At 45.3% G+C, this 13,069-nt stretch overlaps 1 protein-coding gene across 1 annotated transcript in view; it reads left to right on the plus strand.

Annotated features, from left to right (window-relative positions):
- Window positions 1–596: 596 nt before the first annotated feature.
- HOMER2 (homer scaffold protein 2) overlaps window positions 597–13,069 on the plus strand; it is a 58,090-nt gene continuing 45,617 nt past the window's right edge. Inside the window, exon 1 of the mRNA XM_086619992.1 lies at window positions 597–691. Coding sequence (XP_086476118.1) covers window positions 597–691 — 95 coding nt within the window. The remainder of the gene's footprint in view (window positions 692–13,069) is intronic.

Here is a 13,069-nt window from a genome sequence, read left to right on the forward strand (position 1 = left end):
TGTGGGACAAGCTGGTCCCGGGACAAGCCGGTCGGGAAGCAGCCGGTCTCCCAGGGAATCCGGTGCCGGAGGAGTATATCCGGGACCGCCGGTCTGGGCTGCCCTCGCCTCGCCGGGGCGTCAGGGCAGCGGTCGAGGCCTCTCGGAGGGGTCACCCCCACAACTTCGCCCGAAGTTTTCTCGCCGCCCCGTCCCCCTCTGGCAGGTCGCACCTCTCCGGTGCGGGCACCGTGGGAATGAGATGCTGAAACCTCCCGCCGGAGCTTCTCGCTCCCCACTCGGGGTACAAACCCCCGCAGGACGACTCTCGCTGCCGCCACCGCCGCCTGCCCGGGGCGGGGAGCGGAGGGGAGCGGAGGGGCCCCGGGGGCGCGCCCCGCCCCGCCGCCCCGCCCCGCTCCGCCCCGCCCGGCCCGGCCCGGCCCGGCCGCCCCCGCGCTGCCGGCTCGCAGGGCGGCGGGTGCCGCGGGAGGCTGCTCGGTGCCGCCGCCGCCCGGGAGGCAGGTTATGTAAGGGGGGAGGGAGGCGGCGGGAGGAGGAGCAGGACGCTCCGCCGCCGCCGTGCAGCCGCAGCCAGCCGGTGCCGGGGCGGCCGCATGTGCGAAGTGGGGACGCGGCCGCCGCTGGCCGCCGAGCGCGGGGAGCCGCCCGGGGGTGCCGCCGCCGCCGCCGAAAGGTGCCGAGACATGGGGTGAGTCCGCCGGGCCCCGGCCACGCGTGGGCACTGACCCTTGCGTGGGCGCCGCGTCCCGCCCCGGCCCCGCGTGGGCGCCGCCTCCCGCCCCGGCCCCGCCGCAGGTGCGCCCGGCCGCCCTGTGAGCGCTCCCCAAACCCGGCGTTTTGTAACGTAATTAATCATTTACCGCCCGCTCGGAGCGGCGGCGGGGAGGCTCCCGCCCGAGCCAGCGGCAGAGCGGGCACGCAGCGGAGGGAAAACACCCGCGGCACGTTACCGGTGGCAAAATCCCCGCTGGAATAAGCGGGGAGGGGTTGGGGGTGTCGCGGCCCGGGGAAGGCTGATGCGGGGCCGGGGGTCCGGTCCCTCGCCGGGAAGGCGCGGGACGTGCGTGCTGGTCTGAGCAGCGAGTTCATTGTCAGATGTTTCATGCGCTGGTTCAGCGAGAGCTCTCGGCTGCTGGAGGCACACGATGAACTTGCCGGAACTGTGCCAGTTGTGCGCTAATTTGTGTAAATTTTACACCTCCCCTTGTTGTTTTTGTTTTTGTTTTTGTTTTTTTTTTTTTTTTAAACGTGCCAGAAGTCTCTGATCACATGTGATGACCTCTTGAAGAATTCAGCTTGATCTTTCCAAAAATCAGTCCGGCTTTTTTCCTATCCTGTAACTTTATCGAGGGGACAAAGCCAAATGCTGGCATTAGAGCAGTTTGTGAACTACGTATTGGGAAACGGTGGTTAATGTTGTGCTTTTGGCTTGAACTATATATAGGTTTGAGATCCTCTCGACCAGAATGTCTTGGGGGATTCCAAACCCACACATTTAATTTGCTTTATTTTTATCCTATTATGTTCTCTTACACCTTTTCTCTTCCTTGCCTCTCCTCACCCCCCTGTGGCAAGGAATCGTTCTCTGGTTTCTGAGCTTCCTCATTCTCTTTCCAACTATGCAAACTCCCACTACAGATTTGTTTATTATTGTCAAAGTGATATAATTTGAGACAACATAGATAAATAATGAATTAAAATGCCATGCATGTGTCTGAATTTGATACCTAGGAGTACTGAATACAAGCACAGGGGCAGAGGGAGAAATAAGATCTAAGTGAGTATCTTCACCTGTTTCACTTCAGGATTATAAGGGGCTCGTCTGCTTCTTAATTATGTAAAGTTCCACTGGAAAATAAAACAGAAACTGTCCTTGGGGTTGGAGAAAGAAGCATCAAAACCTGGCTGGAGCAGTGCTGCCCTGCTGAGTCCAGGTCGGACAGAAACATCCATCCTAGGGAAACTTGCTTCTGTCATTTTACCTGGGCATCTCTGAAGGCAAATATTTTTGTTGTCATCATTTTTAACCATTTCTATACTGGTAGATCAGCTTAGCTGGAAAATTTAGCTATGGCTTGGAGAGAATTGAGTGGAGGGTTGCAGTGGTCTCCCACTCCCTTCTGTAAGTCAGTCGGAACTCTGGGCTCGGTGTGGTCCTGCTCTGCCTTCAGTCCTGTTCAAGCTATGAAGGACTCAAAGGCTTATGAGTGCCTTGGTTGTGCTCACGTCTGCGCTGCTACATACGCTGTGTTGGGTCATGCAGACTTGTACAGGTATGAGGCACGTTCACCAGTCTAGTTCAATATCCTGATTTAATGTGTTTCACTTCAAGTAAGTTATTTCAGTCTTGAACCAGGGCACGTGAGATCGAGCTCCCAGCATCATTCATTCCCAGGGTTTTGGCGTGGGTTGTACACGCTCGTACGCTCTGTACAGAGTGCAGACAAGGTGTTTTTTTGGATATGCATTTTGTCACTGTCTCACGTCATTATCTTGCCATTCACCTTTCTGATACAGAGAACTTGGAAGTACGTTTGCAATAGCTTTATTCCAGCTGTGGCTCAGCACGTGACACAGCAGCAACACCCCTAGGTCCCTCTCTGTTAGGTCTCTGCTGGCAAATCCTTCACTTCTGTGTGCTCCAGCTTTCCCTTCTGTGAAATGGGCACCTCTGTACTCGTCTGTCTTTGTGAAGCATGTTGTGATCAGAGCACAGAGCTCAGTCTTTCTTGAAATAATATATTTTGTCCCAGGCATTCCAGTGGGATTTGCTTCCTGGACACGTTTTCATGTCACGTACAGAGCGCGTTCTCACAGAAATTGTGACAATGACTTGACTCTTAGCTCTTAAAATATTTTTTCTTTTTTTTTCCCTTTTTTTTTTTTTTATTCCTGGGGGTGACCATTGCTAATGATTCATTTAAATGCCGCTTATGGATTTGGCAGTGACTGATGGTGCTGTGAAACCTGATATAGCTACTCGAGCTCAGCAAAGCTATTTAAATTGCTTATTAGCTGTGAGCTGAGCTATTTAAACTGTTGTTTTAGTTCAGCTTACTAGGCAGCAAGGTACTGTCAAGTTTTACAGACGTAATTTACATGTTTAAAAAAAATTAATGCCTGTAATTCAGGGCATGTGAAAACAATGTGGTTAAAAAAAATGTACAGGCAAAAAAAAAAAAAATCAGCTTCGGTGCCTGTTGAAGTCAATGCGAAGGTTCCTGCTGGCTGAAAACCATTGTCGTTGAGTCAAGTCATTGTTAAGGATCTCACTGGACAAATGTTCACTTTAAAGGGATCAAATCTTTCCCCAAATCACCACTTTCTTCTGCCCAGCTTGTTTGATAACTGCTGTTACCTCAGTAGTCTCAGAGCTTAAACTTTGGCTATTTGACAACTACGATGTAACACATTTCCAGCTGTAGAAATCTTTGTCTGAAAATACCACCTGATTTGTCACTTGGTGTTGCAAGCCAAGGGCTAACACAACCAAGAAAATGGCTTGCTTGTCTATGGCTCCGACTTTAGCGAGCTATACCTACTTGTCTAATAGCCATGATCTGATTCAATTTGACCTCACTTTAACCACTGTAAGCTAACTTTCCAGTTATAAAGATGCTTCAGTTTTGGTTATTAGATTGTTTAAGGAGGTGTTGGTTCGCTGCTTCCTCTGTGCTTACATTCTTCTATTTTCATTTCTTTAGTATCTTTGTATTTCCTTATCTGTCCGTTACAAAATATTTGTTGTTACGAGGCGTGTGACAAGTATCCAGTTCGGATTAGACCTGTAAATCACTTCACTGCTGCTGAAGCTGTTATTTATATTATCTGTTGGATTAAAACTCAACTAATTTAAATACCCTCTAGCAATAAAATTGAGTTTTCAAATCTGCTTTATAAATCATATCAAAATGAAAATCAGGCCTCTGAGTGTTAGAAATTATTGCAGAAACCAATGTAAAATGTGTGCTACACAGGTTAATGATGAACTAGCTCATAGCACCATTTCTTTTGGCTGATATGAGATGGCTTCTCTGTGCTGCTTCTGCAGGGGCTGATGTGGTAAATTAGCCCTCGCTGGCTGGATCCATCCATACTCCCCCAGATGGGCTTTGAGCCCACACTTTCCTCCAGAACAGTGGGAAAAGGTGAGTTTCCAAGCCTGGATCAAGTGATGAAGTAACTTCATCTTGAGACTGGACTCATGAACAAGACTCAGCCTGTCACATTTTCATGAAAAAGTTCATTTGGGGGCCTATATTTCTGAGAGTAATCATATGTAATGTTTTTATTAGGCAGTGACATTTAAGAGCATCAGAAAAGTCTGCCTTGCATCCTTCCCTTCTGCTCTTAGCAATGTCCATCGGCCAACATATGGCTTTAGTTGGGGAGTAAAAGGCAAACAAATGGGAGGATGAGGAAAGGTGGTGGTGAAGGAAGCAGATGATGTGATGAAGCTAGTGTTATAGGAAGACATTAGTTTTGGATGGTGTTCAAGCTGGCCTTTCCTGGAACCAGCAGTACTTTAGATACCATGGTGATAAGCTTTGCCTAAGAAGCTCCGTAGCGGGGAATAGCGCGTTGCAGAGGAAATTCACCTTGGCTGTCATCCAGCTCCTCCTGAAATCCATGGGAGTCTCGTGCCGGCTCCCTCGAAAGTTTGGCCGAGCCATCTGTCCACAAGGGAAGGGGGCATCCTAGGACCCTGGGAGCGGCGGGCAAATAACAGCACCTGGCTTGCACTGCAAAAGCTGGTGTCTCTCAAAGTGGGGCTGGAACAAGTGTATGCCCAAACGCAGCTGAGTTGGTGCCTTGAGCTCAGGGACTCTTTTTTGATATTTTAAGGTGAGCAGCTTCAGTTCAGTTCCTGACATAGCTCAGAGGGGCAGATTACATGAGGTATCATCCAACTGGTGATTATGTTGGTGTCCAAGGAAAGGGACCGAAGTTTGATAGATGCTGTTAATCTCATGATTTTGAAACAGCTGGCTGGGGATGCTTGATTCTTCACAGCCTTCGTTCCTTATGTAGCTATTCACATTTTGCAGAGTGGGTAAAACCAGCTGCTGTTCTGACTTGGAGAATTCGGTATCTCTGTGTACAGATACAGCGTGCAAGATCCAGTGGAAAAGTCAGGTCCAGAGAACTTTTAAATTCTGGACGAGTATGTTGAGTTCACTGAAATGGATGACAAAACTCAGTTGACCTCGACAGTATGTATAAAACCTGTTATATGTAGTTCTTTTCTTTTATTTAATGCAATTTAATAAGGTTAGAGAGGCAGGGAGCTTGAGGGGAAGAAAGAACAACAAAAAAAAGTAGTACCTAGATGGTTATGAGGGTTTGTGTATCCTTAGGATTTTGTTGTGGTTGCATTCAGATGAGTGAGCAAACTTGTAATATTGGAGTGTTTCACGATTATGTGAAGAGTTTGTAACATTGCAGATGACTTAATTGAACTGAAAAATTCCTGTGTGAATAAGCTCCAAGGAAAACACGGATTGGGAGAAATTACGAAACAAGCTAATAAAAGAGTAGTAGAAAGAAATGATGAATGAATGATAGGCATGAAAGACACAGTGGATTAAGAAAAAATCTTTGCATCTACTAGGGGTAATTTCAGCAAAGTACAATAGGAAAAACCTGCCAGTACCACGATTAGTTTGAATGCCCTGGTGCAAATTTCACCAAAATTTGCTCATGTAGACAATGCAGAAAGAAAACTTAATGCTAAGAGAGTGATTATAGTCAAGTTTCTTTCAGCTACTAGCCTAATTAATCACAACTGTTAATTTGATCATCACTTGAGGAAAAACTTATAAATAAAATATCCTCCTAAAAGTTGGGAGGTCCCTCAAGCCCCTCTTTCTGTTTGAAAAGAAGATGGTGAGTGGGTCTCCTGGTAACAAAAGCATCGTTTGAAATGGTAAAAAGAATTGTTTGATGTTCAGTTCCTTTAGACTGAAAATAGTTTTAACTGCTTCAAGATCTGACAAAGTGTCTTAAGCTGTTCAAGCATATTCCCCACAGGACTGAAACTGGCAGAGAGGAGCAATGAGTTTACTGAGAACTGAAGAGCAAGGGCATCAGCCTGGTGTTGCACCTAGACTTTCTGCAGTGCTGTTTATTCATTTGGCTCTGTTAACGCAGTGCCTACAATAAATAGCCTCACCCATGAACATATATTTAAGGACACGTAAGCGTTTTTGGATCAGCAGTTGGTTCTCCTGTTGACTTTGTGATAGGGTGTGTGCGGAGTGGGAAGGTCCTTGATCCTGAAGGTTGCTACATGGGCAAATTTCTGCCTGCTTTCACCTGGAATGCTGCCTATTGCGTCTGTGCACTTTGTGCACTGCAAACACGACGTGTGGCTTGTTTATGCTGTGTTTCGGTCGTGGCTCTTCAGGATGTAAATGTGCTTAGGGGAACATATTTCAACTATGTTTCTCTGATAATTCAGCCATACACTGTAAATAGCTGACAATCCTGTTATTAAATCTCAGAACGTGACAAGGGCACCGCCTTCAAACGAAGACAGGAAGCGTTTAAGCCTGAGCATTAAAGAAGCACTTTTAATGGCAAGAGCAATTAGGCAGGGAAGGGACCATTAGTATCAGGGCAGGTTACTGCTGCGCCACAGCCACACATCACCCAGCGCAGGTTAGAGACGGCGTGAGGAGGGGTTGTGTCATATGTCCTCATGCAAAATGAACAAGATGAGATAGGATGATGCAGTTGATCTTTGATTATATTTTTGATGACACATCCTGGCTGCTCTCTGCCTGTTTGTGAGAGAGAAATCTGCCCGCTGCTGCTGGCTCGGGTGCTCTGTGCTTAGCTCATGTGTGACATGAGTAGCTGGCTGCTTACTCCTCATTGACGTAGCAACTATTAGAGGCTATTGGACCCTCTTGCATCACTTGGAAATGCTTCGTAATGGTAATTTTGCCACTGGGGTCAGGATTAAAATGAAGATAATATTTTAAATAATTGATGCTTGAGGCGTTTTTGGATTTGTTAAAAAAAAAAAAAAAAGGATATTGCTGGATGACATCACCAAGCGGGACAGCCTGCTTAATGACTCATAGGGGAGCAGGAGGCTCTGCTGTGTAGGTGTTTTAGGATTTGTGGGCTTCATGTTGAAGGCTGGCAAGACTGGGAGCTTTAGCTGCAAAACAACTGTGGCTTTATCATGGAGAAGAGAGAGCAGATTTGACACAGGGGAAAGAGGGCTTGGCAATGGAGGTGTGAGCAGAAGCGGCTGCTGGTTACTGCGCAAAGCTTGTTCACTTCAGTGGCAACGCAGCCTCCTTTCCTGCCTCCCCCACACACTAGTCTGATTTTATTTATTTGACGTGGCTCATCAAAATGCAAGATTGTAAGAATTTCTGGAGTGACAAACTGTTTTCTTTCCGTCTGGAAGTTTCACTGCAGCCTATGGGATTTAGAAACTCGAACCCTGCTGCAATTGAAAAGGAAATTTTCTGTAGAAGTTGCACTTTTCTGCCTACACATCAAGAGGCCTGAGAGAGCTCTCTGGAGCTGCTAGGTGGTGTTCCCTGTTAGCATTTGCATTTTAATAATAGAAGTCCTGCAACTGCATTCCTATCAGGCGAGGTTTAGTACATCAATGCAGCAAGACAGCAAAGGCCTCTATGGAATATGTTTAAAAATACGTAGCCAGCTTATACAATATTTTTTCCTAAAGCTGCTTCTGGTTGCACTGAGGATCCTTCCTTGTGGACTGTGAAGGAGTGTGTATGAGTACTTACTGTATAAATACTTGTTTACCTCTGCTTAACGCTTTGCCGTAGCTTCTCCTCAGATATGGAACACTATTTTCTGGGGGAAAAAAAATAAAATTTAAATCTTGCATGGCTCTGAAGCGAAACATTAATTTTATTAGGTGGAGGTGTGAGCATCTCATTTTCAGAGTTCTTTGCTTATTTTTTCATCCCTGGAAGAAGGACAGGTAGTGTAGCCAGAGCTGGGAGTACTCGACAAGGCTCTTCCTTTTGAAAACCTAGTACTTCAAGATGCACGCTGTCTCTCCTTCATATTAATTGTGTTGCAGTGACTGACTCAAGTTTTTCACTTTTGGTGAGTTGCTCTGTAATCCGTAATAGCAACACTTTGTTGTTGCCTTTGTTTCATTCCCTGGTTTTATCAGGCTTTTGTATTCCAGCTTCCCGCTATAAATCTGTTGCACACATCTAAAATGTCTCCCTGCAGTTGTTTAAGTGGGAACACGTGATCTGTTTTGCGATATTGAAAATTGTCAATGAGAGCATTTGAAAAAAACGGGAGAAATTCTGAGATGAGATGTGCAAGATGTCCACAACCAGCACTCGGGGCTGCACAGGGGCTCCGGGCTGCTTGGAGGATAGGTGGGAAGCATGGGGAGAGTCTGACACCTTATTATTGTTCATTTCAGAGATGGTGATGTCTAAAGACAAGGCAGGAGCTCTGTTCCGGTAGGTAGTTCAGACACTGGTGCAAAGATGACAACAGCATGGTTGTCCCCCTATCTCTGCCTTGACATTGCCCTGTCTCTAACTGGGATGTACCCATGTGCACTGCTCCTCCAGGTAAAGCCCCCACCTCTTACACCTTCACATAGTCCAAACCCCTGCTAGCCCTAAAGCTGAAATAGTCCTGCCTGACCTGCCAGGAGGTTTCTGCCCAGACAGGGCAGCTTGAGGTGCTCATGGGCACAATGTACACCCATGGTTGTACCCTTGAGTATACAAGGAGGAGATAAAACCTCGTTGGACTCTATTCATGTAGATGTATAATGAAGTGATTGTCATAATAATCCCCTCTCCTCCAGCTGGGATAGGGAGAAATTTATTCTTTTATGAAACAATAAAGGAGATATAGTTGCCTAAAACTTTACCCCACGCAGGTGAATGAGAACTCTCTCTTTTCATGATTATTTTATTTTGTATTTGACAGCTGTTTGTCACTTATGTAGTCCATTACAGGAGACAGCTAGTTTTCTGTTCCTTGTTGTTTATAGAGGTGGTCTTTATAAACTTGTATTTAAGGTATCTACCAAAAATGTTAGTACCTAAAAAGGAGTCTAATTTGGGTTTTGGTCCTTTTCAAGACAAACAGAAACTGGCTTGACTGAGAATATGGTTTTGACACTTCACTACGCCCACCCAAATTCGAGGAAATTAAATTAAAATCTTGATTCTCTAATCTCAGTTACAATGAAACACAATAGCTGCAGAGGAAGGGTGAGATCTGACATTCTAGAAAGGGAGCTGTTGGTTTGGGAGTTATTTGGGGTAGACGGGGAGGCTGCTCGCTTCCTCCCAGGCAGATCCCGAAATGTGAGTCCATGCTTCCTTGGGGAGCTCTCCTTTCCCCTCTGTGCCTCTTCCACCTTGCTTTGTGCTTTGGAGCAGGGGAATGGGTGTTTGTGCATAATGTGAAATTCCACTTTGTCTTTTGAGAGATCTGAAGGACAAATAACATCTTTAAAGTTTCTGTGTGATCCTCAAAGATGTTCCCTGGACAGAAAGTTCTGAGCATCTGTTTTTTGAGACCTTCAAAATGGCATGTTATGGAAAGCTTTCAGCTTTCAAGGACTCAGTCATATGCAGCCTGATGCTCCCAGCAATCTCTCTTGTCCTGCTTTGCCTCCTCAAACTTCTCTGCAAAGCCTGTGGTTTTGCAGAGGGCTGTGGGGAGGGCTTCCTTCTCGAGCTGAACCGAGCTCCTCGTGAAGCCTGGGGTAAACACCTCTCCTGCGGTGTCGGTTACCTGCTTTTTCCCTCTACAGAGAAAGTCTATTCTGAGTTATTCAGTCTCAGAGCAGTAATCCTGCGTATGTATTGTTCAGATCTTTGCAATAACTTTTCTCCATTAAGTTAGAAATTAGCGTTTCAAATTCTATGGGGAAGAAGTTGCCAAAGTTTTTATGTTTTAAGCTTAGGGTTTGGAACAGAATCAAAATATCTAATCCATTTTTTATTCCCTGCTTGATGTTTCCTCCTTGCCTTATGAATTGGCATCCTTGTCCTTAGGAGTTAGAGCAATATTGTGCAACTCCATAAGGCTTCTCCCATGAAATATCAAAATAACATTGCTCTGATTTGCAACACACTTTCCAATAACTGTTAAATTTGCATAAGTGACATGAGGTTGTACTGGAAAGAGTTTATACTCATCAACTGCTTTACAGGATGACCTCTGAGTTATTGGCCAGAAGAGAAAATAGACACACAACTGCTGGGAATGATTTGGGATGGTTCAGTGCTGCCTGTTATTCCTTAAAAGAATGGCTGATTTCCTTGAGTTAAACAGGGGTGGTCCAAACTTTGCATCTTGTATCTAAGTTACTTTTCCTCTCTTTCTTTTCTTTTTCCATCTCCTTTTGGCAGTCCTCCTTCCCCTGCGGTGACGTTGGAGCTGCCGTGGCTCCTTGTGGGGAGGACAACCCGGCCGGTGCCTGGGGCAGCGGCAGCTCTGAGCCTGGGTCAAAGTGTTGGCTGGGGAGGCACATGGAAAAACACGGGTCTGGTCTGGGTTGTCTAGGGAGAAATGGGCAACTGAAGTGCTCTTTTGCTGCCTGTCAGGGAAGTAAAGCTTCCTAAAAGAAAACTGCGTTTAGAGAGATCTGCAGTAGAGACCTTACAAGTCAAATCGATTTAATTCTTAGGGTGCTAAAGTGTGAACGTGCAAAAAGCATAGTAAGAATTTCTCACCAATTGGCACCTTATCCTCAGTGGCTGAGTGAGTACTTGATCCATTCTGCATGCTAACACCAGGCACTAATTTTAGCTCATGGGGACTATGAAGAGTATGGTTTCTAGCTCTTAACTTGCTATAACTTACTTATGGCAAATAGGGAAAATTGGTGCATAAACTTTTTTCTTCCCTGGCAAGGGAAGTGTCTGCTTCCACTAGCAAGGAATCTCCTACCACGATAGCGCACTCAAAACAGATTACTGCAGAATCCAAGGCACGATTTTTAATCCTATTTTAAAACAAATAAATGTTCAGATTTTTGCTCTGAAAATAAAGCAAAACATGTGAACTGTGTAATATGGGTTATTGTTTTAGCACAAAAATCTGTCTAGAATTTACGAGATGATTTTGCTCACGTTTGTTTGGTATAAATAAGCAGTAACTTAGAGCACGAGAGGATCAGGTCTCCTGCATGTACTCTCCTGTTGTTTTGAAGGGTGAATTCACTGCTTCATAAATCTCATAAAAGGTTCAAAGCCCCACAGCAAAAGTATTAGTAAAGGACGCAGCCATAAGCAGGTTGTGTCATCTGGGATGCGTATCAGCCTGACGTGTTATCCGCCGCGTGCTTTGTGTGCATTTGGTAAATACGATGAGCTACCGGCTTCGTGCTGAAGTAGCACTGCAGGGTTTAGCAATGGCTTATCCGGACGGCAGTGAGCAGGATGAGCCTCTGGTCACCATCCAGCTGGTTTGTTTTGTTTCACAGGATTGCTAGGGCATAGTTCTGTCCTCTCCCACTTGATTGCTCTTTTGGGAGTAGACATGGGGACTGCTAAGTGTGTGTAATGCTTGTGTATACTCCTGAGACCCTACTGTCCATGGTTTGGCCAGTCCTCCACTGCATTTGCGTGGGCCAGGGCTGGGTATGTGGCTACCTTTAAAAATAGAACAATAACTTCAATGTGTTTTTGACCAGAGAGCAGAGAAGGATTTAGAAAAAAACATCAGGAATAGAAAGTATATGTATATCAGTGCTGCCAACTCACAGGGCAGCCGGCATATCAAGCAGCAGATAGTGGCAACTAAATAAGGGCAACACGGAACGGCTAAAATGAGGCATGTCATCCCCTGGCTATCACACGGCGCTGTACTCCAGCTGAGGATCCAGTACACAGCCGGTTTCATCAATAACTGTGCAATACCCGCAGGCCTTTGAGCCTGCACTGAAAAGGAATCCTGGGAGAGAGCCCAGCCCCAGCGTGCCGGCCCATCCGAGCCCATAGTTTTTATCCCAGTTCATGGAAAAATTATTTTAGATCATCTCATCACTTTAAACATTTTAGTAAGTGTTAATATACTTTCAGCGCAGTGGAAATAATCACCATATGGCTGTAAGATTTGCCATCTGCCCAGAGATGCTGAAATACAATTAGTCCATGTAGTCCATTTATCAATCTATAAGTGACAGTATTCACAGTCCTGGCAACTTCGGCTGCTGACAGAATCAGCACTTGTATGGGCCTACCTGTCTGGCCTTATTACAATCAATATATAAATGAGATGGAAAAAATCCCATCATTCAGCTGTGTCCTTCACCATTGACAGGAAAAAAAAAGTCTATATCGTGTACATGAGACTGAGGAAATGTTATGCCTTAATTTTTGTAGCACTAATTGGATTTTTATGTCTAGTAGACCTTAATTTCATAAAGCAAAGCCAGATTTACTCGCAGTCTTTCAATCAAGAAATACCAGCAGGACAGAGTATGTCACGGGGAAAAATTATTATTAAATCCTCTCCTGTTGTATTAACTTCCAAGGCACAAAAAGCTAAATGTTAGAAACATGAGATATGTGATCATTAGCATCATACAGGTAAGATTTCATTTTTCCAAGCTTTCTTGTTTGACTTCAGAAAAGTGAGAAGACAGCTTTTCAGCAGAGTGAATCATTTCTTGAGAAAAGGTCAAGGCCTCTTAATTTTAAAATTACTAATGATCTGACACTTTAAGGGGTCTGACTTTTGTCTGCTCCTGCAAATCTAGCCCCTGGCAGGTATCCCAGCTTGGCTGCTCAGGACCGTTACCTCCTTAAATCTTGGTTTAGATTTGTAACAGCTAATGCATATCCAGAAAATAACTTGAAATTTTTGTTTGGTTTTACATATTACCCAGACTCATCTTGCATAGTAAGTTTATAATAAGAATGTGTGTTATGTTTTGTTTATTCTACAAATTTTCAGCCAGCCCACGCTAATTTTTGAGACTGCTGACATGAGTGTCATTTTTCTCGCATGTTTGCATTATAGCCCGTAGTTCTGGAACCCGCGTCGCATGAAGAGCGCTGATACTTGAGATTAAATCTCC

The sequence above is a fragment of the Tauraco erythrolophus genome, chromosome 14, assembly GCF_009769465.1.
Source record: "Tauraco erythrolophus isolate bTauEry1 chromosome 14, bTauEry1.pri, whole genome shotgun sequence".
NCBI classification, from domain to species: Eukaryota; Metazoa; Chordata; class Aves; order Musophagiformes; family Musophagidae; genus Tauraco; species Tauraco erythrolophus.